Source organism: Podarcis erhardii (assembly GCF_964252035.2).
Source record: "Podarcis erhardii genome assembly, chromosome: 2".
Taxonomy (NCBI): Eukaryota; Metazoa; Chordata; class Lepidosauria; order Squamata; family Lacertidae; genus Podarcis; species Podarcis erhardii.
In genome coordinates, this window is record NC_138498.1 from 19,192,540 (window position 1) to 19,214,647 (window position 22,108).

At 43.2% G+C, this 22,108-nt stretch overlaps 3 protein-coding genes across 3 annotated transcripts in view; 2 read left to right on the forward strand and 1 right to left on the reverse strand.

Moving 5' to 3' along the window:
• Nucleotides 1-11,174, forward strand: part of TOM1L1 (target of myb1 like 1 membrane trafficking protein) — a 64,989-nt gene extending 53,815 nt beyond the window's left edge. Inside the window, exons 9-15 of the mRNA XM_081849672.1 lie at nucleotides 430-490; nucleotides 1,316-1,436; nucleotides 2,995-3,097; nucleotides 3,416-3,476; nucleotides 7,465-7,543; nucleotides 8,474-8,555; nucleotides 9,532-11,174. Coding sequence (XP_081705798.1) covers nucleotides 430-490; nucleotides 1,316-1,436; nucleotides 2,995-3,097; nucleotides 3,416-3,476; nucleotides 7,465-7,543; nucleotides 8,474-8,555; nucleotides 9,532-9,598 — 574 coding nt within the window. The 3' untranslated portion in view covers nucleotides 9,599-11,174. The remainder of the gene's footprint in view (nucleotides 1-429; nucleotides 491-1,315; nucleotides 1,437-2,994; nucleotides 3,098-3,415; nucleotides 3,477-7,464; nucleotides 7,544-8,473; nucleotides 8,556-9,531) is intronic.
• A 995-nt stretch (nucleotides 11,175-12,169) lies between these two features.
• On the reverse strand, nucleotides 12,170-17,430 carry COX11 (cytochrome c oxidase copper chaperone COX11). Its single transcript, XM_081849969.1, has 4 exons — nucleotides 17,131-17,430; nucleotides 15,415-15,570; nucleotides 13,429-13,554; nucleotides 12,170-12,718 (listed from the first exon to the last, which is right to left on the reverse strand). The coding sequence occupies exons 1-4, from the start codon at nucleotides 17,413-17,415 to the stop codon at nucleotides 12,536-12,538; spliced, it is 750 nt and encodes a 249-aa protein (XP_081706095.1). The 5' UTR covers nucleotides 17,416-17,430; the 3' UTR covers nucleotides 12,170-12,535.
• Nucleotides 17,431-17,499: 69 nt separating this feature from the next.
• The window catches only part of STXBP4 (syntaxin binding protein 4), a 136,031-nt gene continuing 131,422 nt past the window's right edge, over nucleotides 17,500-22,108 (forward strand). Inside the window, exon 1 of the mRNA XM_081849703.1 lies at nucleotides 17,500-17,620. The gene's annotated coding sequence lies outside the window, so the exon portion shown is untranslated. The remainder of the gene's footprint in view (nucleotides 17,621-22,108) is intronic.

Here is a 22,108-nt window from a genome sequence, read left to right on the forward strand (position 1 = left end):
ATAAAAGATAAATAGAAACTGTCCCCATTACTCAAGTGCCCTAGAACAATGGGACCAATTTCTTTCTTACTGTTTTCTCTTTGGCTTGTTTATTTATTTTGAAACAAGCAAGCACCCATTCTTGAGTGATGGGGCTAATTTCTCTTCCCCCTTGGAGTGTTTTCTTGTAAGAAGAAACACTGGCAAAAGCTGGAAGCCAGCAAGCTAAAAAAAAATCCATAACTATCTTCCTTGCTAGCTGAGGTTAAAAAAAGAAGGAAGATAACATCCCCTCGAGGTCTGCTCAGAGACTGTGAGCTTTGCTTCCTTGGTGATTCTCAACTGCCTGGCCATCTCTGGAATATGGCAAACATTGCACACACATCTTTCCATTGTTCATCGTAACTGCATGGCTTGAAATGCAGGTACTGACCGTACCATTTCATACAGGTTCTCTCGAAACAGAGTACGCTTCTTGGAGAATCAAAGGATTCAGAACGAAGGTGCAGGGGTAAGTAATTAACAGCCTGTCCTCTAGCCTGGAAAGAGCCTTCTTTTGTTAGGAAAAGAATTCTGGAACCTCTGATGCTGTTAGATTCTTGGGTCTCTTGAGTCGTTTTGCAACGTTTATAGTTCATGCCTTCTAAGTCTAGGCATGTTGACTCAGAAGCAAGTCAGAAGCTAAGCTTGGTGGTGCTTACTCCTATGTAAGTGTTCGTAAGATTGCAGTGCGTAAGATTCAGTGTTCCAAGGAGGACAAAGCATAAATTGCTAGTTCACCCATTACAGAGCAAGTAGCCAAATATGTCTGGGTGGTGGATGGGGGAGGAATCATTTCATTTTGTGTGTGTGTGTGTGTGTGTGTGTGTGTGTGTGTATGTGTGTGTGTGTGTGTGTATGTGTGTGTGTGTATATATATATATATATATATATATATATATATATATATATATTACTCCACTGAAAAACAGCTGCAAAAGAAAAGTGGGGAAGCAGGGAGGAGGAAACCACAATACCATCCCTAGTGCTTCTTACACAATTCTTGCTGAAGATAATTCTCTTAATGAATTTTGGCTGCACTTCGGGATCAATGCAAAATTATATCCTGCTCATTCTATTACTTGATCTGAGAACCTTCAGATTTTACAGATATAGCTGGTGAATCATAGATAGTCACACTGGTGACTTGAGGAGACCCTTACCACCAGCCAAGATCTGCTTCCATAAGAGAGCAAAAAGGACCTTGTTGGCAATTGCTTGTTGCACACTGAATGTTCAACCTACACCTAAGAGGGAACACTAGGTATAACCTCTGATCTCTTTCTTTCCTCTCAAGGTCAACGGCAACCAGCCATCTGCTCCTTCGTGTGATTTGCTTGACCTGTCTTCAAGCGTTTCCACTACTGTGCCAAAGCCTGGGGAAGCTGGCCCTGCACCTCCACAGTTTTCAGAACTGAGTGAGTATGTATGTATGTATGTATGTATGTTTTAATGGAATGCTATGAACCTTGTGGGAAAATATGGAAACAGACTTATCCTTGTAGAGGTCCTATGGATTTGGACTGGAGAGCTGCAGTATGGAAGATCTCCAAGGTGTCGCACAGGAGAGATTCTTATATTATTATGGTTATTGTTATTATATTTGTAAAGTGGTACCTCGGGTTACATATGCTTCAGGTTACAAACTCCGCTAACCCAGAAATAGTACCTCGGGTTAAGAACTTTGCTTCAGGATGAGAACAGAAATTGTGCTCTGGCGGCACAGCAACAGCAGGAGGCCCCATTAGCTAAAGTGGTGCTTCAGGTTAAGAGCAGTTTCAGGTTAAGAACAGACCTCCGGAACGAATTAAGTACTTAACCTGAGGTACCACTGTATACTGTCCTATACCTGTAGCTCTCAGGGTGATTCACAACATAATATAACATTATAAAAACCACAAAATATATGATAAAAACAAATACAGTAATCCCCCCTCCACAACGCATTTTAAAAGGTCATTGGGTGTCAATCAGCCAAAGGCCTGGTGGAAGAGGAACGTCTTTGTCTGGTGTATAATGAAGGTGTCAGCCAAACCTCCCTGGGGAGAACATTCCACAAATGGGGAGCCACTACAAAGAAGGCCCTTTCTCGTGTTGCCACCCTCTGGAGCTCTTGTGGAGGACGCACATGAAGAAGGGCCTCAGAAGTCCAGGAAGGTTCATAGAGAGGCAGTCCTTGAGGTCGCGCGGTCCTGAGCCGTTTTATAGGTCAAAATCACCACTTCCCTCTTATTAATGTTAGGGAAGTGTTCAGTGTTAGAAAGTCTCTGCTTTGAAATCAAGAGGCCCCAATTCAATTTCCAGCATCTGCATGCAGGGCCAGGAATATCTCCTGTGTGAAACCTTGGAGGTCTGCCTCCAGTGTAGATGGAGCTAGATGGACCAAGTGGTCTGATTTTACATGTTTTGTTCTCAGATGCATTTCAGACACCATACTTAAGAGATGCAGACTGTGACCCAGAAGCCAGAGGCACATACATGGAGGCAAAGTACAGGCAGTTCCACCTTTGGGTGTTTTGGATCACTAGCATTGTTCCTGTACGCATCAGTAGCCAAAATTCTCCACTTCCCATAGGGAACTCTGGCTTAATCGAAGCCAGAATCTTTGCGCCAGAGCTGGCATATGAAGGGAAGAAGCGAGGGAGGAGTGCTCAGTCCCAACACGTATTACCAGCTTGGTGAACCGTGGCTTATAAAGCCAGGAAAGATCATCTGAAGAAGGCTGTTGTGAACTGAACTTCACATGAACTCCCAAATGGTGACTGGATAATAGAAGACACACACCCCCACCTTCAGTTTATTTGAAATAATGTGTTGCTGAATTCTGCTTATTGATCTGTATCCTGGGCCAATGTCTTGATCAGAGATCACCACAGTGATATCGTACCTTAAAACGTTGCCTATATTTTATTTTTTGTGTTTTAAAGGTCTGCAGAAAAATCACAATCATGCCTGTTTTTCTTTCTTTTTTTTTAGATTGCCAGCCACAAAGTGTTGCTGTTCCAAGTCCCTTTCCTACTCAGCCCCCACTTTACCCTCAACTGAATTCACTCGCAACTACAAATGCTGCACACACTCCGTAAGTAACAGTTTTTGAAGCTATTTAAACCTTTTAAATGGGGTTTAAAGGATGATAGGCAAAGTTGAAAACCAGGACATGGTCACGCAAACGTCCCATCTCTGGAAGCTGGCAAAAATTAAAAAGACAGGCAAACATTTGTCAGGTTGTGTCCTTCATTTTGTAAGGTAATTTGTGGAAGGGCAGTACGGACTTTTGTGAACCGAGACAAATTGAGAACGCAGGGATTTAACAATGCGGCCAGAAGCTTGGATACTGGAGTTGGAAATTTCATGTATGGTTCCTTGATGGCTTCCCATTCATTCTTTCCTCTCCTAGGTTCACATCAGAAGCACAAAGTACATGCCAAAGCTTTCCAGGTAGCTCCACATACATCAATGTAAGTAGCAAATTGTTTCTCAGTCCTTCTTCAGTAGCAAGTATCACAGAGAGATAGCTTTGCACATGTTTTCTGTTTGCGTAAGTGATGTTGGACCAAAGCTGTCAACTTACAGATTTGAAAATAAGGGACCAGCAGCCTCGAAAATAAGGGATCAGCAGCCAAAATAAGGGATTTTCCAAACACAGGTATGTTTGACTTCTGAGCCCCTCCAAGCCAAATGCAGAAAGCCCAGCCAACAGCCAAACGAAGCCTCAAGTGGTGGTTCCCACAGCGCAGCAACCCGGCAAAGGGGATGCAGCAAGGAAAACCACCGTCACCTCTCCGCTGGGAAGCGCTGAGCAAAGGCGAGTCCCCAGGCAATGCGGCCAATTTGATCGGCACAAGGCATGCAAGCTCCACCCCCCCCCCAGTCGTTCTTAGACTCCGTATTGGGTGAGCAAAACAGCCAAGCAACACAGTTGGAGCCTCCCTCCTCCCTGGCCGGCAGGGAGGGAGGGAGAGGAGCTGCTTCCTTTGAAAACCGGGAAATTTAAGGGACATCATCAATAAGGGACAGCAGCGGGACACAGCGCTGGGATAAGGGACTTTCCTGCCAAATAAGGGACGGTTGAATGCTATGTTTTGGACTCTGGGTCCCACCAGCTCCAGTCAGCATGGCCAATGGCATTGTTCAAGGATGATGGGGGGTTGTAGTCCCGCAACTTCTGGAGGGCCACAAGTTCCCCATCCCTGTTGGTCCAGCCGCACAGTGTTTATGGTGTTAGTTATAGGAGTTATTCGTCTTAACACTCTTACCAGTGCCAAACCTAACCTGAGTCCTTATGCAGCTGAAGCAGTGTCATCCATGAACAAGAGGGAAGGATCTTCTCGCAGGCTTAGGAGAACAAACAAACAAAGATATTTAGGAAATATTTAAAGAAGGGGGAGGTTCCCCAAATGGCCCAGTAAGTACTGAACAATGGGTGGCCATAGAATTAAATTGGCTGGAAGAGAATTCCACTGAAGGGGAAGGTGTGGCCGAAGAAGAAGAGGAGGAGGAGGAGGAGGAGTTTGGATTTGATATCCCGCTTTATCACTACTCGAAGGAGTCTCAAAGCGGCTAACATTCTCCTTTCCCTTCCTCCCCCACAATAAACACTCTGTGAGGTGAGTGGGGCTGAGATACTTCAGAGAAGTGTGACTGGCCCAAGGTCACCCAGCAGCTGCATGTGGAGGAGCGGAGACGTGAACCCAGTTCCCCAGATTACGAGTCTACCGCTCTTAACCACTACACCATACTGGCTCTCAGAGCCAGAACATGACACTTCAAAATGTCCACTGATCTACCGGGAAGCAGGAGAGGTTAGCTAGGAGAGAAGGGAAGGAGCCACAGAGCAGAACTGAGGAGAGTGGAAGTTGAGGATTTGTAGCTCTGTCTCAAATTCTTTTCCTTCTCTGGAGGTTATGGGCTCTTCTACCTTGAAGGTTTTAAGGCAGAGGTTGGATAGCCATTTGTCATTGATGCTTTAATAATAATAATAATAATAATAATAATAATAATAATAATAAACATTTTATTTATATCCCGCCCTCCCCAGCCGAAGCCGGGCTCAGGGCGGCTAACACCACCAAAACAAAATCTTTAGCTGAGATTCCTGCATTGCAGGGAATAGGTGATACTTGGGGTCCCTTCCAACTGTACAATTTAATTATTCTATTGCCCTTTGCTTCATTTCTCCTCTTCATCTATACCGCCCTGCAACTGCAGATCTCAGACGACTCATAACATAAACATACAAGGTACAAAACACATGATGAAAGCAAGAACAAAAACAACAACAAACCAATACCCCCCTCCCACAAGCACATTTAAAAGGGGTATAGGATGTTAGTTCTCATCCTGGGTTTTAAATTAAGCTGACTTAATTTAAAGAAAACAAAAGAGATTATTGTGGACTTTAGGAAATGTAAACTGACTATTCAGCCACTCATGATTGAGGGGAAGTGCGTGGAACAGGTATTGGTGTTTTGATTTCTGGGAATGGAGTTGAGAGATGACCTAACCTGGGGAGAAAACAGCAAAGACCTGATGAAAAGAGCACAGCAGAGGTTATATTTTCTGAGAATACTCCGGGAAAAAATAATCTCTCAAAGGACCTGTTGAGAGTGTATTAACTTATGGTCTGTGTGTGTGGTTTGGGAGCTGCACGGTCAGGGGAAAAACAAAGCAGTCCAGGGTTGTAAAGACTGCGGAGAAAATAATTGGGTGCACACTTCCCACCTTGGATCAAATCTATGCTGCCAGGTGTCATAAGAAAGCTGCAGAGATAGTGCAGGATAATGCACACCCCAGAAATGATCTCTTTCAGCTTCTGCCTTCTGGAAGAAGGTACAGAGTTATAAAGACTAGGACTAGCCGCCTGAGAAACAGTTTCTATCCAAATGCGATTTTGGTTTTAAACGCAATGTAAGGTAGTCTCTATGAGAGTATATTGTATTTAATTATGGGGTATCAGAGTTTTTAGGGGGCTAACCAGGCTGGGATAGCTGGGATAGCAGGCTTGTTGGTTTTTGAATGTCTGATGTAGATTTTTTTGATTTTTTTCAATTTCGTTGTTCTGTATGGGACAATGAAAATAAATATTACTGTATCATATTGTATGTGAATATAAAAAGGATAAGGGGAACCACCTTGTTCCCTGGAGAGGTCATCTCCTGGTTCATGCCAATCAACCTGTTTTTAAATGTTCCAGAAGTGGGTTATGATGCAAGATTGACTATAGGAATTGAGTGTGAGCTGCCCATAGAGATTTATGTAGCTGGTATTCGGCATCCATGTTTCCATCCCCACCCCTCAAAAAACCAAAATGTAAGAGCAAAGAGTAGAGTAGAGAGTAGCTTACAACAAACCTCTAGCGTCATCAGTTGTTTTCATACACTGCATTGAAGGTTGAACTGAGGGTGGTTTACAACAACCTTGCAGTGTAGCTAAAACAGGCGAAGGGAGGCTGGGTAAACAGGATATCCGCATTCTACAGTAATCCTCAAAAATGTATTGTCTAGAGGCCAGTGAACCAACAGGTTTGCTCCACGAGTCCGAGAGGAAATGAGATTCCACACACACCCCTCTTTAAACAATACTCTCGTGGCTGTTGCAAGGGAGATTGGGAAGAAGCTTGTGTTACGACTTGTGAGCCAGCAATTATTAAAAACTCCCCCCCCCAAAGAAATAACCCAAAGGTTAGTGCATGTCTAAGTAGCTCTTTAGAGCCCAGCTGAACCACTACAGTGGTACCTTGGTTCTCAAACTTAATCCATTCCGGAAGTCCGTTCCAAAGCCAAAGCGTTCCAAAACCAAGGCGCACTTTCCCATTGAAAGTATTGCAAAATGGATTAATCTGTTCCAGACTTTTTAAAAACAACCTTTAAAACAGCAATTTAACATGAATTTTATTATCTAACGAGACCATTGATCCATAAAATGAAAGCAATAAACAATGTACTTCAGTCACAGAATCAATCAGTAGCTGAACTGCATTCCACACAGCCACAAAAAAAGAAACAAAAAAGAGCCACAAAAATGCAAAATAAATAGCAAAAACAGACAGACCTCAGCGTAACACTCAAAACAGAAATGCGGCACTCAAATCGGAAGTGTGGCACTCAAATCGGAAGCATAACACTCAAAACAGAGCACGCTCGACTTCCAAAAAAAGTTCTCAAACTGGAACACTTACTTCCGGGTTTGCAGTGTTTGGGTTCCAAGTTGTTTGAGTACCAAGGCGTTTGAGAACCAAGGTATCTCTGTAAACGCTTTCTGAATCGCAGAGAGAATTGTATTGCAAGCAGCAACAGGGTTAAAGGATTTCTGTCTCTGCTGATACTAACTTTAATCCTCACATTAAGACGTAAACAATGCAAGAATAAACCAGCATGTGAGGCTAAACCAGTTTTTTCACAAAGCTATCTTCCTACATACCTGATTTAATTCATTTCATTCCCTTAGGTGAACACCTATTTAAATCCAGTACCTGTGCATCCCATAAGCCTTCAGAGTAATGGCTCGAGAGAGGTGCCCCCAGCAGGTAGGTCTAACCAACTACAGTTGACATTACCTAAGTTGCGACTGCTTTCTTATATGTCAGCAGGATTATGTCCAACTTGGACTATGACCTGTTTTGGATAGGCTTCAAGGCCAAGGTGTGCTTTCCCAAGGGAAAGCTTTCCCAAGGGAACCAACTGCATAATGCAAGCCTGAACATGTTGGTTTTAGATAAATTATTCGTTAATTTTATCTCTGGAGAGGCCGTGCATGCTGGCCCGGGCCTTCCCAGACCTAAATGACTTGAATTGAGCCGGAAAGGGGGATTTTAAGTAAGCTCAGCTTAATGCGTTTTCCAGACTTCAGGGAAGAAATAAGTGAGTTCCCTTCAGCCTTTCTCAGATGTTGTTGAACTACAACTCCCATCACCCCTAGCTAGCAAGGCCAGAGCTCATGGATGATGGGCGTTGTAGTCCAACAACATCTGGGGACCCACAGGTTGAGAACCGCTGCAAATTCAGACCATCCTGCACAACGTTGGGCGATGCGAAGGCCTGGGAAATTTAAGTGCAGCTACAGTTTTGTGTTCTAGTAATACATTTTACTAGGGAAGGACCATTGCTCAGTGGAACATGCAAAAGGCATTCAATCTTCAGGAAAAGCTGGGAGCATATTCCCTGTCTGAAATCCTGGAGAGTTAGCCTACCAGTTAATGCAGAGAATACCAAGTTATGGACCATTGGTCCAATAAGGCAACTTCCTATGTGGTTAAATATATTTGAGTCCGTAAAACCTTTTCATGCTTCTATTGTGCTCTTTCCTATTGCTATGATCCACTTGTATAATTTTGCCTTACCCTAGAATTACAGAAGAAGGTACCTGGGACTTTGGTTGGTTATAATTTTACATAAGCAAAGCAAAATGATGCTAACTATTTTTTTTTTTAACATCTCTGGGTTTCCTTCTTCCACAGACGTATCAAAAAGCAGTCCGCCTCCTCCCAATTATTACGAGCTAATGGAATTCGACCCCTTAGCTCCCAGTGACAAAACAGAGTAAGTAATTTTGAGAATGACGAATTTACTGCTTGTCGATACACCAGATTTATAATACAATTCAGGGTGTTGGCAACTGAAGGTAAATGAGTGATTTGATTAAATTTGACCAAAAAACCATTCTTGGTGGCACATTTGTTGTTTAATCAGGACTATTTGAAAAATATATTGTCGTTAGTAAAAATACATATTTAAGTAAATCCCTAGGGTTGGATCCAGAGTATCATTTCTGCTTAGTGAAAGGGACAGAGATCCAGCAGATTTCTGCAGGACAAGGTGGCAATTTTTTCGGGAACCTGCAGGGGAAAGAATTGGCAGATATTGCCTCCCCCTCCTGCCTCTGCTGGGAGTGTCTTGTGATGGAAGTCCTACTAATAGGAACTCTGGATCCGAGCCATGGAAAAGTAATTACAAAGCTGAGAGCATGGATTCAAAGCTGGCTAAGCAGCGAGGGCCTCACAGATCTGAATTACGTGAAGTAAAACACTGAAAAAGCATTACATACAAAATCCAAAAGAGAAGATAAACACGGTGAGCAAAATCCACCATTGGGTGAGCGACCCTCCTAATCAGATTTTCCATGTGTGCAGGGGAGAGGATAGTGCATTCCCACTGCAGAAATGGAAGTCTGCTCTGCTCACACATTTTGAGCACGGGAAACAACCCAATTATCTCCCTCACACATTGAGATTATTTCTGTTACTAGGGAACTTGTGGGCAGACTCACTGACCATTCATTTTTACAGACATTCATTGAAGCTAAGTCCGTTGGGGTCAAAGAAAATTGTTTGAAAGGCTGGATGTGGGCTGCAGACCACGAGCTGGCCATTCTTGCTACGAGGAATTGGATACCATGGATAATGAAGCAAAATGAGTTTTAGGCTATGTGGGGCTCAGCCTCTAGCTCTCCTGTAATTGACTAATCCTTGTTATTCATGTCACAAAAGAGTGTTTTATCTTGTGCTTTTGATTTCAGACCTATATATGAAGAAATTGATGCACACCTATTCAAAGCAAGTGTTAGAAACAACGCCAGTTGTTAAAAGCAGAGGTCCAAGAGAACCAGTACTTTACCAGTACTAGAGACTATTTTGATCACTCAAAACCTGTCAGTTCTGTGACAAAGAATAGGAGGACAATTTTTGGAAGATGATTTGGATGCGTCACACCGTTCATATGAAGAGATTCAAAACCTATCCTCCCTTAAGTGCATTACATTAAGTTCAGTTGATCGTTAAGAATGCAAGGTTCTACTTGTGCGTATACTTTGGACCAAAGTCTACAAATTCTATACAGCATGCCCCCCCCAAAAAAACCATTCTTTCTAGGGAGCAAAATACCCAAGACTGTAATTATAAAAGAAACTTTGCACTTAGAAAAATAAGGTACTTTTATTTCATGGTACATTCTGTTTAGTTATAAAAGCAAACAACTTTTTCCATAGGTAGAACTACATAATGGAAGTTGATTTAAGTTGATGTGCATCATTGTGCTAGAGGTCCAGGACCAAATCAAGGTTCTAGCTAGCCTTTAAGCTGTTATCTGGGATTTAGTGATACATTTTGTGGGGGTGGACCTTACCCCTCTATCCTCTCAGTATAATCTTCCTGTAAAACTATTTGCTAACCAGGCACATAGTTTTGAAATCAGATGTTTCATAGCAAGTTTCCTGGTCTTCTGATGACTAGTCACTATAGCACTTTTCTCTAAATAGTTTATGTAATCCACTCATTGTATCAAGACTTGCACAAGCTATTCCAAAGCAGAGGGGAATGTGAAAAGAGTTTTACCTTGGTTTTTGAACAGCTTAGTTCTCTAACGTTTTGGCTCCCGAAAGCCGCAAACCTGGAAGTGAGTGTTCCGGTTTGCAAACTATTTTTGGAATCCAAACATCTGAAAGGGCTTCTGATTGGCTGCAGGAGCTTCCTGCAGCCAATCAGAAGTTGGTTGCACTTTGGTTTCTGAATGTTTGGAAGCCGAATAGACTTCTGGAACTGATTCCGTTTGACTTCCGAGGTACGACTGTAGTCTCATGAGGGTTTGCTGTAGTAGAAGTCTTGCTCCATTTCTGTCCTAACATTCTTTAAAGAGCTGCACGTGTGATGGGAAGCCACAAATGCTCTAGTTTTCATGGGCTTCATTGGGAGCAGCTAAACAAGGCACTAAGCAGATGGATGGGGGACAGCAAGAACATAAGCACACTCCTCTTTAAGGTATTTTGGAGCAACTCTGCCATTGTTTGTTACTGTAGCTGTTTTCCACATTAAGCAGGTACTATTAGCAACTAAAGTTATCTTTAAGCAGGTAAGGACAGTCACTTGGGTCATAGGATCATACAATGTAAAAGGGTGATGGGAGGAAGTGCCTTCTTTCTGATTTAAAGTAAAATATGTACTGCTCTGAGACTGTGACTGCCAAACCTATTTATAATGAATGTCATTACAATCAGCTGTTCAAATCAATGCTTGCTAACTGCAGATGGTACATTTTAAGTCTGATTGCTATGTAGTATTTAATTATGTTTTACAATTCCTATGCTGTTTTTATACAATCCAAATAAAATGCGGTCAGAAACCAGCTAATGGGTGGTTTCAGTAGCTGCACAACTCTCCAGTTTAACACAGCTCTTTCCTATTTGGTTTTATAGCTTGCCTCCTGCATTTTATGTCAAATGTTTGCATGCCAGTGTTAAGTAAGGCATCACACCGTTGCTGCTTTATTTATAAGTTTATTTCCTCTGCAGCTATCCAGCTTTGAGCTGAAGTTTCTGTTGAGTCTTCACTGCATTTTGGAATCATACATTTAACATCACTGTCAGTTGTAGTTTAGATATTTTGAAACTAGCCGATGTTTCTGTTTGCCATGACCAATACCTCTTCTGTCTTCTGCCTGCCCACCCCAAGGTACATCTATCTTTATTGGGAGTTCTATTCACATTGGCTAGGAATTTCACCCAACAAAATATACAGGGCACAGAAAATTCAGGTAAAACTGTTATCAACCCAAAGTGCCAGAATCCCTAGAAATATTCTGTCATTTGATCTTTATTTTTTAAAAGGTGCTTTCATGTACTTCAAAGCATAGCTGAAATACATGCAGGAAAAGTCCCTCTGCACCCTGATATGTAAACTATATTCAGAATAAATGTCCAAAACAGTCATGATTTTTTTTAAAAAAGGCAGAATAAATTTATTTATTTTAACTCTGCTTTTCACCATCTGGGTACCAATGCAGCTCTAAGGTTAGTACCAAAGTTTAATATGCTAACCTTCAATGTCACTTTAACAGAAGGGAATAGTAGGAGGAAAGAGTTACGGCTAGGAGGAAGAAAAAAAAAATAAGTCTAAAAATAATAATCAGGGAACTTATAAGAGGTGAATTCCTTTGATTCTGGGTTGGTTACAGATTCTTTTGAGTTCAGTTTATGAGAATAAGAACCAGTGGCGTAGTGTAGGTTGTCAGCACACGGGGCAAGGCAAGTAATTTGCGTCCCCTAACCCGTGGATTTGCGCCCCCTAACCCTAACCCCCAGATGTTGCGCCCGGTGCGGCCGCCCCCCCCCCTGCACCCCCCACGCTATGCCACTGATAAGAACATAGATGGCAAAGAACAGCTGAGTTTCAGCATAACATTTCATATGGCATCTGTACTTTGGTTACAAACCTTCACACAATTTATGGAAGAGTGCTACCTCTGATATATTGCAAACAGCTAAAGGAGCTTTAGCAGTGTCTAAAATTAAATTAGATTTGAAAATACCACCCGCCACATGCATTTTATAATTATTATTCATAATCATGGTTCCTGTGTGCAAAATTAAACGTCACATCTTCAAATCTATACGATTCAATATCTAAAACAGAACTTTTACAGTTTTTAAGTATCTTCCTACTGAGTTAAGCAATGTGCTTTTGCAGTCTGTAGATCACAATTATTGAATAGCAGAGGAATCTCCACTGCAGTGTCCATCTGCTGTACTATTAGTTATAACCCGGGAGTGGCAGTTTCTGTCCTTCTTTTGCTTCAAAAAATGTGTAAGAAAGAGTGATCAAGTCAACACTGGCCATCCTTGGGTCTTCTGCAAATTCAGGATCAATGAAGAAAAATACCGGCATGTCCACTTCTTCGTGGGGATTAAGTCGTTGTTCTTCAAAACAAAAACACTGTAAATGTGGGGGAAAGAGGGTTTAGAATTGTTTCTGAAGTTTATAGTAAGCCAACAATATATCCACAATCTAGTTTAAGGGGGAGGGGAACCTCTGTGCCTAGTTCAATTAAATGTGGCAAAATGCTATTTGTGATATTTTCCACCAAAGGACCTGAAAAATCCATATACTATTCACTTTGCCACTGTCTTGTGAAAACTGTAATACCCGCTTTAATGCAAAGGGTAATATCCAGGGTTAGTCATACTCGTAGTACAGCAACTGAAATTAATGGACTAAACTCCATGAATTTCAATGAGTCTATGCTGACTATAACTTAAATGGAGATCACCCCAAGGATTTAACATGAAGCGTTGGCACCATTGACAGCAAATTAAACCATATTATATCCACACTTTGGGTGTGTGTGTGTGTGTTATATTTTGAACTATTCAAAATCACACAGGTTTACTTTGTCTTAGAAGATACAGCAGATATTAAAGAAAAAAACTTTTTCTTTAATAGCTTTTTCAGAGCAAAGGGTGGCGCTAGATCCTGAGTCTGGGGGGTAAGTTTTCCTTGCACCAATGACAAGGAAAGTGGAGGGCATATACCTACATCTTGGATATTGCTGCTAACATGGATTAAAACAGAATCAGGCTTCAAAAGTAGGAGAGTTCAGTTAGCAGCAGCAGCAGTCCACTCTTAGCGCGTCATACTACACTTACTTGTATCTTGTTGAAATACTGCCCAGCTTCAAAAGGTACCACATTGTAGGTAGAGATTCCAATTATTGGTTTATCAGTGGGATTCTTTGCTTTATAAAATGCCAGTGCGGTCTCTCCTGGAACCACCTGTAAAAAGAAGTTGCTCTAGTGATTTCTTGCTTTCCCCTATGTCACTGCCAGCCAAATTGCATCATGGTGGGTAAGTTTATAAATGGCTAGTAGTCACAGTATTGCCTCTGAACCCAAGTTGCAGGTTGGGAGAATGCTGTTGCACTCAGGTTTTTATTGCGGGCTTCCCATGGGCATTTGGGGGGCGGGCGGACTATGATAACACAGTGCTGGACTAGACAGTCCCTTTGCTCGATCCAGCAGGGCTTTTCTTCAGTGTTTAGGTTTTTATATTGCTAAATTTGTACAGCTGATTCAAATTATGCTAATGCTGGGGTCACCAACCTGATGCCTGCAAAGGGATTTACTGATGCCCCAGTTTTCTTCCTTTTTAAAAAATAAGTATCCAGCCCTCTTATGCAAGTTAAGGGGGAAATGTGCAGGTCCCCTTTAAGCAATTTATGTGAAATGAAAGTGTGGTGTAGCCACCTTGTAGATTTTTCCTGGGACTGGGGAATGCTCCCTGTTGCTACTAGACAGCAACAACATCAGTGTGCATGCTTGTACTTGTTGGGGATATCTCTCGAATTCTGTGTTATGCCACGTCCCCCACAGCTATTTTGTGACTGGTGTCGCTAGCACACTCTGAAAATTCAAAACATGCCCAGTGGTCCTAAAAGGTTGTCAACCCTTGCGCTAACTCACCTGAAGTAGACAACACCTGTACATTCATCAGCATTCTGTGTTGGAATGCTAACAATGTTCCCGTCTAAAGTAGGTCTAAATCAAGAAACTGCCAAAAGCTCAAAGGAAAGCGAGTTTATTTCTCATGCAGATGTGGCATGGAGGGCAGATTTACATAAAAGTAAGGTCTCCAGCAAAGAGGGTGTCTCTATAGCATGCTGCTGTGCTCTTCCAGCCAGGAACTCAGAGAAGTGCACTATGGCTCACTCAACGTCTCTGACTGATTCAATATGGCATAGCAGTTAGGGTCAAACTGAGATTGGGGAGACCCAGATTCAAACTCCCACTTGGCAAAGAAGCTCACTGGGTGACTTTTGGGGCAGTGTTGTTGTTTGGGGGTGGGGTGGGACAAGGACAAAACACACACAGTGCCTTTTGCTTGGTGGAGAAAGGCAAACTAAATGTAGTAACTAAATAATAACTCGAGTCCACAAGCTGATTCGGTAGCAGCAGCAGCAGCAAGATATTGCATTTCCCTACGTGTGGAAACACAAAAGGATAACTGTATCTGTGCTCAGAGCAAATAGGTAGCGTGGGGTTGTGAGCCTGTTTGCCAGGAGGTAATCTTTACCCATCACTGGCAATAGACTAACTGCATCCTTACCCTGTATAAGGGCCAATCAGAATTTAGCCTTTGACTTGTGCTGTTTAATGTTATTGTTTAATTTTGGTTTAGACTGCATTTATTTCCCGCCTGGGACCTTTGGGTGAGGATTATAAATATTTCCAACAAAATTAGTAAATCCAAAGCAGAGTATTTTCGAACATTAGCAATAACAGGGATATCACACCAACAGCAGCATTTGTGCAAACAGTATATCCTTTCCCCTCCTACTTTGCCCCATTTCAAATTAATTTTACTTTGGGATGCGGATAGGTTCAGAATGGTAGGTTCAGAATTCTATGAAGATGAAAAACCGCACCAACTTCTGACTCTTACAGGTGAACAACTGCTATACTGCAGTCTGTAGACCTTAATGCCAGATAAAGCAGATTATAAAACAAGCAGCCTCTCATTATGATTACTGCAATTTAGTGTGGCTAGTTTATGACCCTTGCCCCTCTGTCTATCAATAAACCACAACACCCCCAGACATATATGAAACCCATCTCTACAAAATTTTAATAACTTACATATACTTCAGTCTGCTGAGGTCTGAAATTCCACTGAAGGCTTGCATGTACATCTGCATTGAAGGTAACCTTAATGATGCGATCTTTAACAGGTACCATTGTCTCAATCTCTCCTGAACCATGGCCTGCCACCGCTGACCCTCCAAGTCCAGTAGCCTTAAAGGAAAAGAAGCTGTAATTAACAATCGCCTGATTAAAAACAAGAAATGGTATCTGAGGCAAGAATTAAACAGAAACAATCTCTTTCAAGAAAGCTTTCACAAGACAACCAACATAAAAGCTGCTACTTCTGTGTACAAAAGCTAGACGGGCAACAAACATGGCAAGAGTCCATTGCACCCAATTAAACTATCTGAAAAGACTTACTTCCTTACCCTTCAAGTGATTTCTAGGCATGTGCTACATGGTACAGTTATTTGTCTAAATGCTTGCATGTTCAACTAAGATTTGCTTTAAGATCTGCTTCAACTAAGTGCTGTTTTCAAGTAATACCCTCAACAGTGCTGGATAGGTGTTCTAACAAGATCCCATATGTAGGTGTACTCTGTAAATGTGAGCAGTGTTTGAAACTCCCATTGTTCTAGGCACATTATGTGACAGGGCATTTCATTAGCGCGAGCAATATATGAGCTCTGGGCGCAGTACTTTTACCTAAGATTTCAGATTAAACTGCAGGGTGGAAGGAAAGAAGAAGCTTTTTCTGCCTCCTCACTTCCAGCCACTCTCTGAAGACCAGAGAAGAGACCCTCTTAAGACTATGGGGGTGGGGGGGGGGAGGACTAGACAATGTGAAAAATGAACATATGATTTTAGCTGCAGTTCATTTTCAGCTCTGTATTCTTGTTATTAAAAAGGATGCCTAGACATTCCATTGTTGAACACATCACCTAGTTTAAGGTGGCCATTTAGCTCCTAGCTTTCATATATCAGTTTCTAACACTACGTGGGCAATGACTGGTAGAATGCATTCTTTTTTATTTGTTATTTGTTTTTATTTGTCTCACAGGCCCCTCCCCCATGCTTGGCTCCCCACAACAGAAATGGTGAAGTTTACCTGAAGAATAAGAAATCAAGATTACAAACTTTTTCTAAAAGAAAGGAAATGGATTATTGAATATTTACAGACAAATTGTAAACAGATAAAAACATTAGCAGGATCATTGCCATAACCTGCAGTTTTATAATATATACTTACAGTAGATAAATAAACGAGCAAGTTAAAACAAATTTGGATATGCAGAAGATATTGAAAAATAAATTTAAGGTGCCCCAAAAAGAGGGGGGGGGGAGGAAATCCAATTTTGAAGTGTCAAATTGATTGTAAAACCAATGAAAATGTATGAATTCGAAAAGTATAAATAAAAAAAACTAAAATAAAATAAAATAGACAGGTGGCAGCCCCTGCTCATCCAACTTGGGGGAGAGATCCAGCACACACAATCTTCAAACAAAGGGAGATCCAGTGACCCTACTCATGCAAACAGTTGGATTTTGCAGATTTGCGAGTCAGGTAGAAAGCAGCAGCGGGTTGCACGCAGCTTGGCAAAGGAAGCAGCCCCGTCGCTCCCCTGACTCTGCAGCAGTCGCTTCCTTCTTTCCCTGCATTTGGGAAACGCTCTCTCGCAGGCCCCCCCCCCCATGCTTGGCTTCCCACAACAACAACAACCCTGCGAGGCAGGCCCTCTCCGCGAAGCGAGCCCCGAGGGGACCTCTCACCTGGCAGTAGAGGCGGTAAAGGGGCACGGCCGCGTAGGACATGCCCGCCACGCCCACGACGCCGGCCGCCAGGTACGTCAGCACCGTCTTGTTGCGGTGCCTCCAGTCCTCCTGCTGCCGCCGCCGGGCCCCCGCGAAGGGGTCTCCGCCACTGCCCTTGGCGCGCCGCCCGCAGCAGGCCGCCGCCTCGCCGTTGCCATGGAGACGGAGCCAGGCCCGCCCGGGCCCCCACCCTCGCGCCGCGGGAGCCGCGAGGCAAGCCCAGCCCCGCGCGCAGCAGCCCATGCCTTTCCTCTTTCGCTGCCCCGCCCCGTCCTGTCACGTGGACGCGTTCGGCATTCCTCTCTTCGCGCGCGCGAGGTCGTCAGGTTATCGCGAGAGCTCGGTCCCCAAGGTTGGCGAACCCACAGCCGGGCGGCGCGCGCGCGACACTGTCGCTTGGAACGCCGCCTCCTCCGCTTGCGGGAATCGACTACGGCGGCCGCGGGGGGTAAGTCCGCGTTCTCGTTTACCTGCTCCCTCGGCGTCGCCCCGCCTCCTCGCAGGGCAGGGTCTAGCTCCGTTGATACGGCGTGAGGCTCTTTGATCGCTGGGTCGTAGGTTCGAGACCCGCGTCGGGCAAAAGGTTCCTGCATTGCAAAGGGTTGGGCTAGATGACCCTGGTGCTCCCTTCCCACTCTACAATGCTGTGGATCCTGTGATTCTACGGACGGAGTAGTGAGAGAGCCTCAGGCTGTGGTTACCTGATACAAGCAAGCACACACAAGTTATATATATATAATATACATACATATATATGTAAACAAGCACCTCTTAGTTTAGCTCAGTTGGTAGAGGGCGGGGCTGTTAGTACTTGCTGTAGAGATTCAGATAAGGTGTGCGAAAGGTTTTGAATTGCTATATGTAGACTTCTTAAGGAAAATCAGCCCTGAGTGCTCACTGGAAGGACAGATCCTGAAGCTGAGGCTCCAATACTTTGGCCACCTCATGAGAAGAGAAGACTCCCTGGAAAAGACCCTGATGTTGGGAAAGATGGAGGGCACAAGGAGAAGGGGACGACAGAGGACGAGATGGTTGGACAGTGTTCTTGAAGCGACCAGCATGAGTTTGACCAAACTGCGGGAGGCAGTGGAAGACAGGAGTGCCTGACGTGCTCTGGTCCATGGGGTCACGAAGAGTTGGACATGACTAAACGACTAAACAACAACCACTAGACTTCTTAAGCAGGGTACTGTTACAGTGGTACCTCTGGATGTGAACGGAATCTGTTCCGGAGCCCTGTTAGCATCCTGAGCAGAACACAACCCGCATGTGCACGGGTCACGATTCACCGCTTCTGTGCATGCGCGTGACGTCATTTTAAGCGTCTGTGCATGTACGAGCGGCGAAACCCAGAACGAACCCGTTCCGTTACTTCCGGGTCGCCGCGGAACGCAACCTGAAAATGCTCAACCTGAACATCTTTAACCCGAGGTATGACTGTATAAGAATTTGGAGGTCTCAGATATAGAATAAATATTCATAAATGCACACATATCTAAATATATGAACCATGTGTCTGAAATAGAATGGGAAAGCAATCCTGAAGCCATTCTGACTCTCCCAATGACCTCAGATATTCCTCTGCAGTAAGGGAGGCAAATGGGGAAAGTCTTCCCATTGTTGTTTCACTTACAAATCCTGTCTTAAGGGCATCTTTGTGTATGAATAGGGTGAGCCTGTGACCTCCATTCAGGAACTAAAGTATTAACCATCACAAAAGAATGGCCAGGCTGCCCAGGTAATGCAATCAGTGACCATTTTCGGGTATCCTGGCAGGCAGGATTTCTGCTGGAGACCACCTCCTTCTGTGGTGTATGTCTGATGTTTCAGGGGGCGGGTTTTGGGCTACAGGGTGGGCAATTTCAAAAGTCTGTATAAGGCCTTGTGCACCATTGTTCAGGGTTCTCCTCCCTCCTGCATATGGTGAGTGGGGACCCTGTTGCAACAGTTCCTTTAATAAAGATCAGGTTTACTAGCCGCTTTGCTTCTCAATATACTCTGGCTGGCCTCTGTTATTTTCTTCTGCCGATAGGGAACCTTCTTCAGGACTCTATATGGGCTACGGAATACCCCATAAGGGAAAGGGAGCAGTTATAAGAAAAACAGTTCCAAATAAATTCTAAGCTCTTTGGGCCACAACTTATGAAACAATGATTCTGGAGGAGGCTGATAAAAGGTGTTTTATATGATAACTGAGCGGCAAATGCAGGTCTCCTACCACCTGAATATTCAGGGTGATATTCAGGCTATCCACTCCTGCAAAGCACTTCTCCTGCAGGCAAGAGTTCCTCTTTGCTGTCTCCCAGTTGAAAACACATCGTCTTTAAAAGGACTGAGATGCACTGTAGGACTAGACCTCAAGTAAGAATTTGGAAAAGGGTGCGGCAGTGGCAGACAGTGAAAGTTAACTGGGTCGATGTAGCCACTTGGCAGGGGAAGCATCAGTTTGCCCCAGCCAAACATAGAGAGCAAATTTGTAAAAGGGAAACAAACAAATTGCATCCAGTAACTATTTTTTTGTCAACGTTTGCAAAACGCTCAGAATGCATCCTTATTCTGTTTATCCTGTGGGTAACATAATATCTTCTAAAGTAGGTTGGATAATAATATTGAAAGTTTTGACACAAATCTATTTTTTTTGGGGAAAAAACAAGCTAAGTTGCTGCATTGTGAATAGAGGTACAAAGCCCCTGTAAGAATTGCATATTGCAACTGTTCGTAAATTTGCCATTGCTTTGCTCTCCCCCCCCCCCCCACTTCCAAAGGACTATTATGGGTCCTCATGAAATCAGTCAAACTATATACATCACATTGCATTTCCGGACTGCCCAAACAGATTAGGTAATTAGCTTATGTGTTCAGTTTGCTCTAACAAGCCAGGAGTGCTTCTTTCGGGCCCCTTCTGAGCTCTTGCAGTCCACTCTGAAACAGACAGGAGTTGAGATCTTCATAAAAAGTATTTAGCAATCAACTCGGTATATTTACTGGAACAGAGAAAATGGACCTGTTTATCTCTTGCTGCTTTTGCTTGCTCAACAGGCACTGAACTTATCGGAGGCTATCGAAAGCAATCTGAAGAAGTCTATGGAATTTTCATAAAGAGGATATTATCTTGGGGTGGGGAGAATGGCTGCAGTAGATAGTAAATAACTGCCTTTCATGCTATTGTGGTTGCCAGTACGGCTGCTAAAAACAACTATGTATTTGTATTCTCCCCACCACTTTTCATTATAGTTCCATGAATGCACATTAGGCAGAGTAAAGGGAGATCAGGCACGAAGCACACTTGCCTTTTATCTGAATTGCAATCCCTATGGCTCATACGCAGTAATGTTTTGTGAAAGAGCTCAGTGACAAAGAGCTCTTTTCCTGGTCACACCGCTAGTTGAGCAAGTGAGAAAAGCTTATCAAGTTTCTTCCTGAACAGCTGATCCTTGATGGCCATTTCACATAATAGTTGTAGTTACTGGTATATCCCAGCATGAACATTGTGGCAGAAGACAAAATGTCAGCTTGCATTACGATGTTCTCAGGGTGTCCTATTATAACATAAATGATGTGGCTGTATTCATTCAGAACTCAGCCATAAGGGAGCAAATCCGAAAGCTGTGATTTATATATTGCTGGAAGTCTCTCTGGCATTGTTGTTGTTTAGTCGTGTCCTACTCTTCGTGACCCCATGGACGAGAGCATGCCAGGCATTCCTATCTTCCACTGCCTCCTGCAGTTTGGTCAGACTCATGTTGGTAGCTTCAAGAACACTGTCCAACCATCTCGTCCTCTGTCGTCCTCTTCTCCTTGTGCCCTCAATCTTTCCCAGAATCTGGGTCTTTTCCAAGGAGTCTTCTCTTCTCATGAGGTGGCCAAAGTATTGGAGTCTCAGCTTCAGGATCTGTCCTTCCAGTGAGCACTCAGGGCTGATTTCCTTCAGAATGGATACGTTTGATCTTCTTGCAGTCCATGGGACTCTCAAGAGTCTCCTCCAGCACCATAATTCAAAAGCATCCATTCTTCGGCGATCAGCCTTCTTTATGGTCCAGCTCTCACTTCCATGCATCACTGCTGGGAAAACCATAGCTTTAACTATATGGACCTTTGTTGGCAAGGTGATGTCTCTGCTTTTTAAGATGCTGTCTAGGTTTGTCATCGCTTTTCTCCCAAGAAGCAGGCGTCTTTTAATTTCGTGACTGCTGTCACCATCTGCAGTGATCATGGAACCCAAGAAAGTAAAATCTCTCACTGCCTCCATTTCTTCCCCTTCTATTTGCCATGAGGTGATGGGCCCAGTGGCCATGATCCTGGTTTTTTCGATGTTGAGCTTCAGACCATATTTTGTGCTCTCCTCTCTCACCCTCATTAAAAGGTTCTTTAATTCCTTCTCACTTTCTGCCATCAAGGTTGTGTCATCTGCATATCTGAGGTTGTTAATATTTCTTCATGGCATTATTTTATGGTAAAACTGATAGCAAAATATTTTGTGTTTCATGTGCTTAGTGTTTGTTTCTACCTGCTAACTCGTACAATTAAATTGCCATTCATTATTGGCCTCTTTCTTTCTTAATGTTGATTGCTTATTGGAGACTTGATTTTAGACGTCAATGGCAAAGACGTAGTTGTTGTAGCTAATGAATGGTTGGCTTTAGACATTTAACTTTAAACATGGATCATAATGGCCGCAGATTGAACCACATGAGAAATTTTTCCCTCGCAATAACCCTGTGATGTGCACCTCTATGTTGTTCCCATTTTACAGACTCAAACCCCCATGTCTTCAGAGTTTAAACATCTACAGGATACATTGGCTCCCTAATGCTAGCATGTTATTGAAGTGCCTTGCTAATTAATTAATTACATATTCCACTTTTTAAAGCTAAAACTTGACACCTTTAATCTGAAAATTACAGGATTTTTGGTTGGGCATTCTTCCAGCAAGGAT

Coding starts and splice junctions, on each gene's coding strand:
- COX11 (XM_081849969.1), bottom strand. CDS start 17,415: ATGGGCTGCTGCGCGCGGGGCTGGGCTTGCCTCGCGGCTCCCGCGGCG. Junction 15,571..17,130: donor TTTACCGCCTCTACTGCCAG/GTGAGAGGTCCC, acceptor TTTTCCTTTAAG/GCTACTGGACTTGGAGGGTC. Junction 13,555..15,414: donor CTCAGCAGACTGAAGTATAT/GTAAGTTATTAA, acceptor TTCTTTTTACAG/GTGGTTCCAGGAGAGACCGC.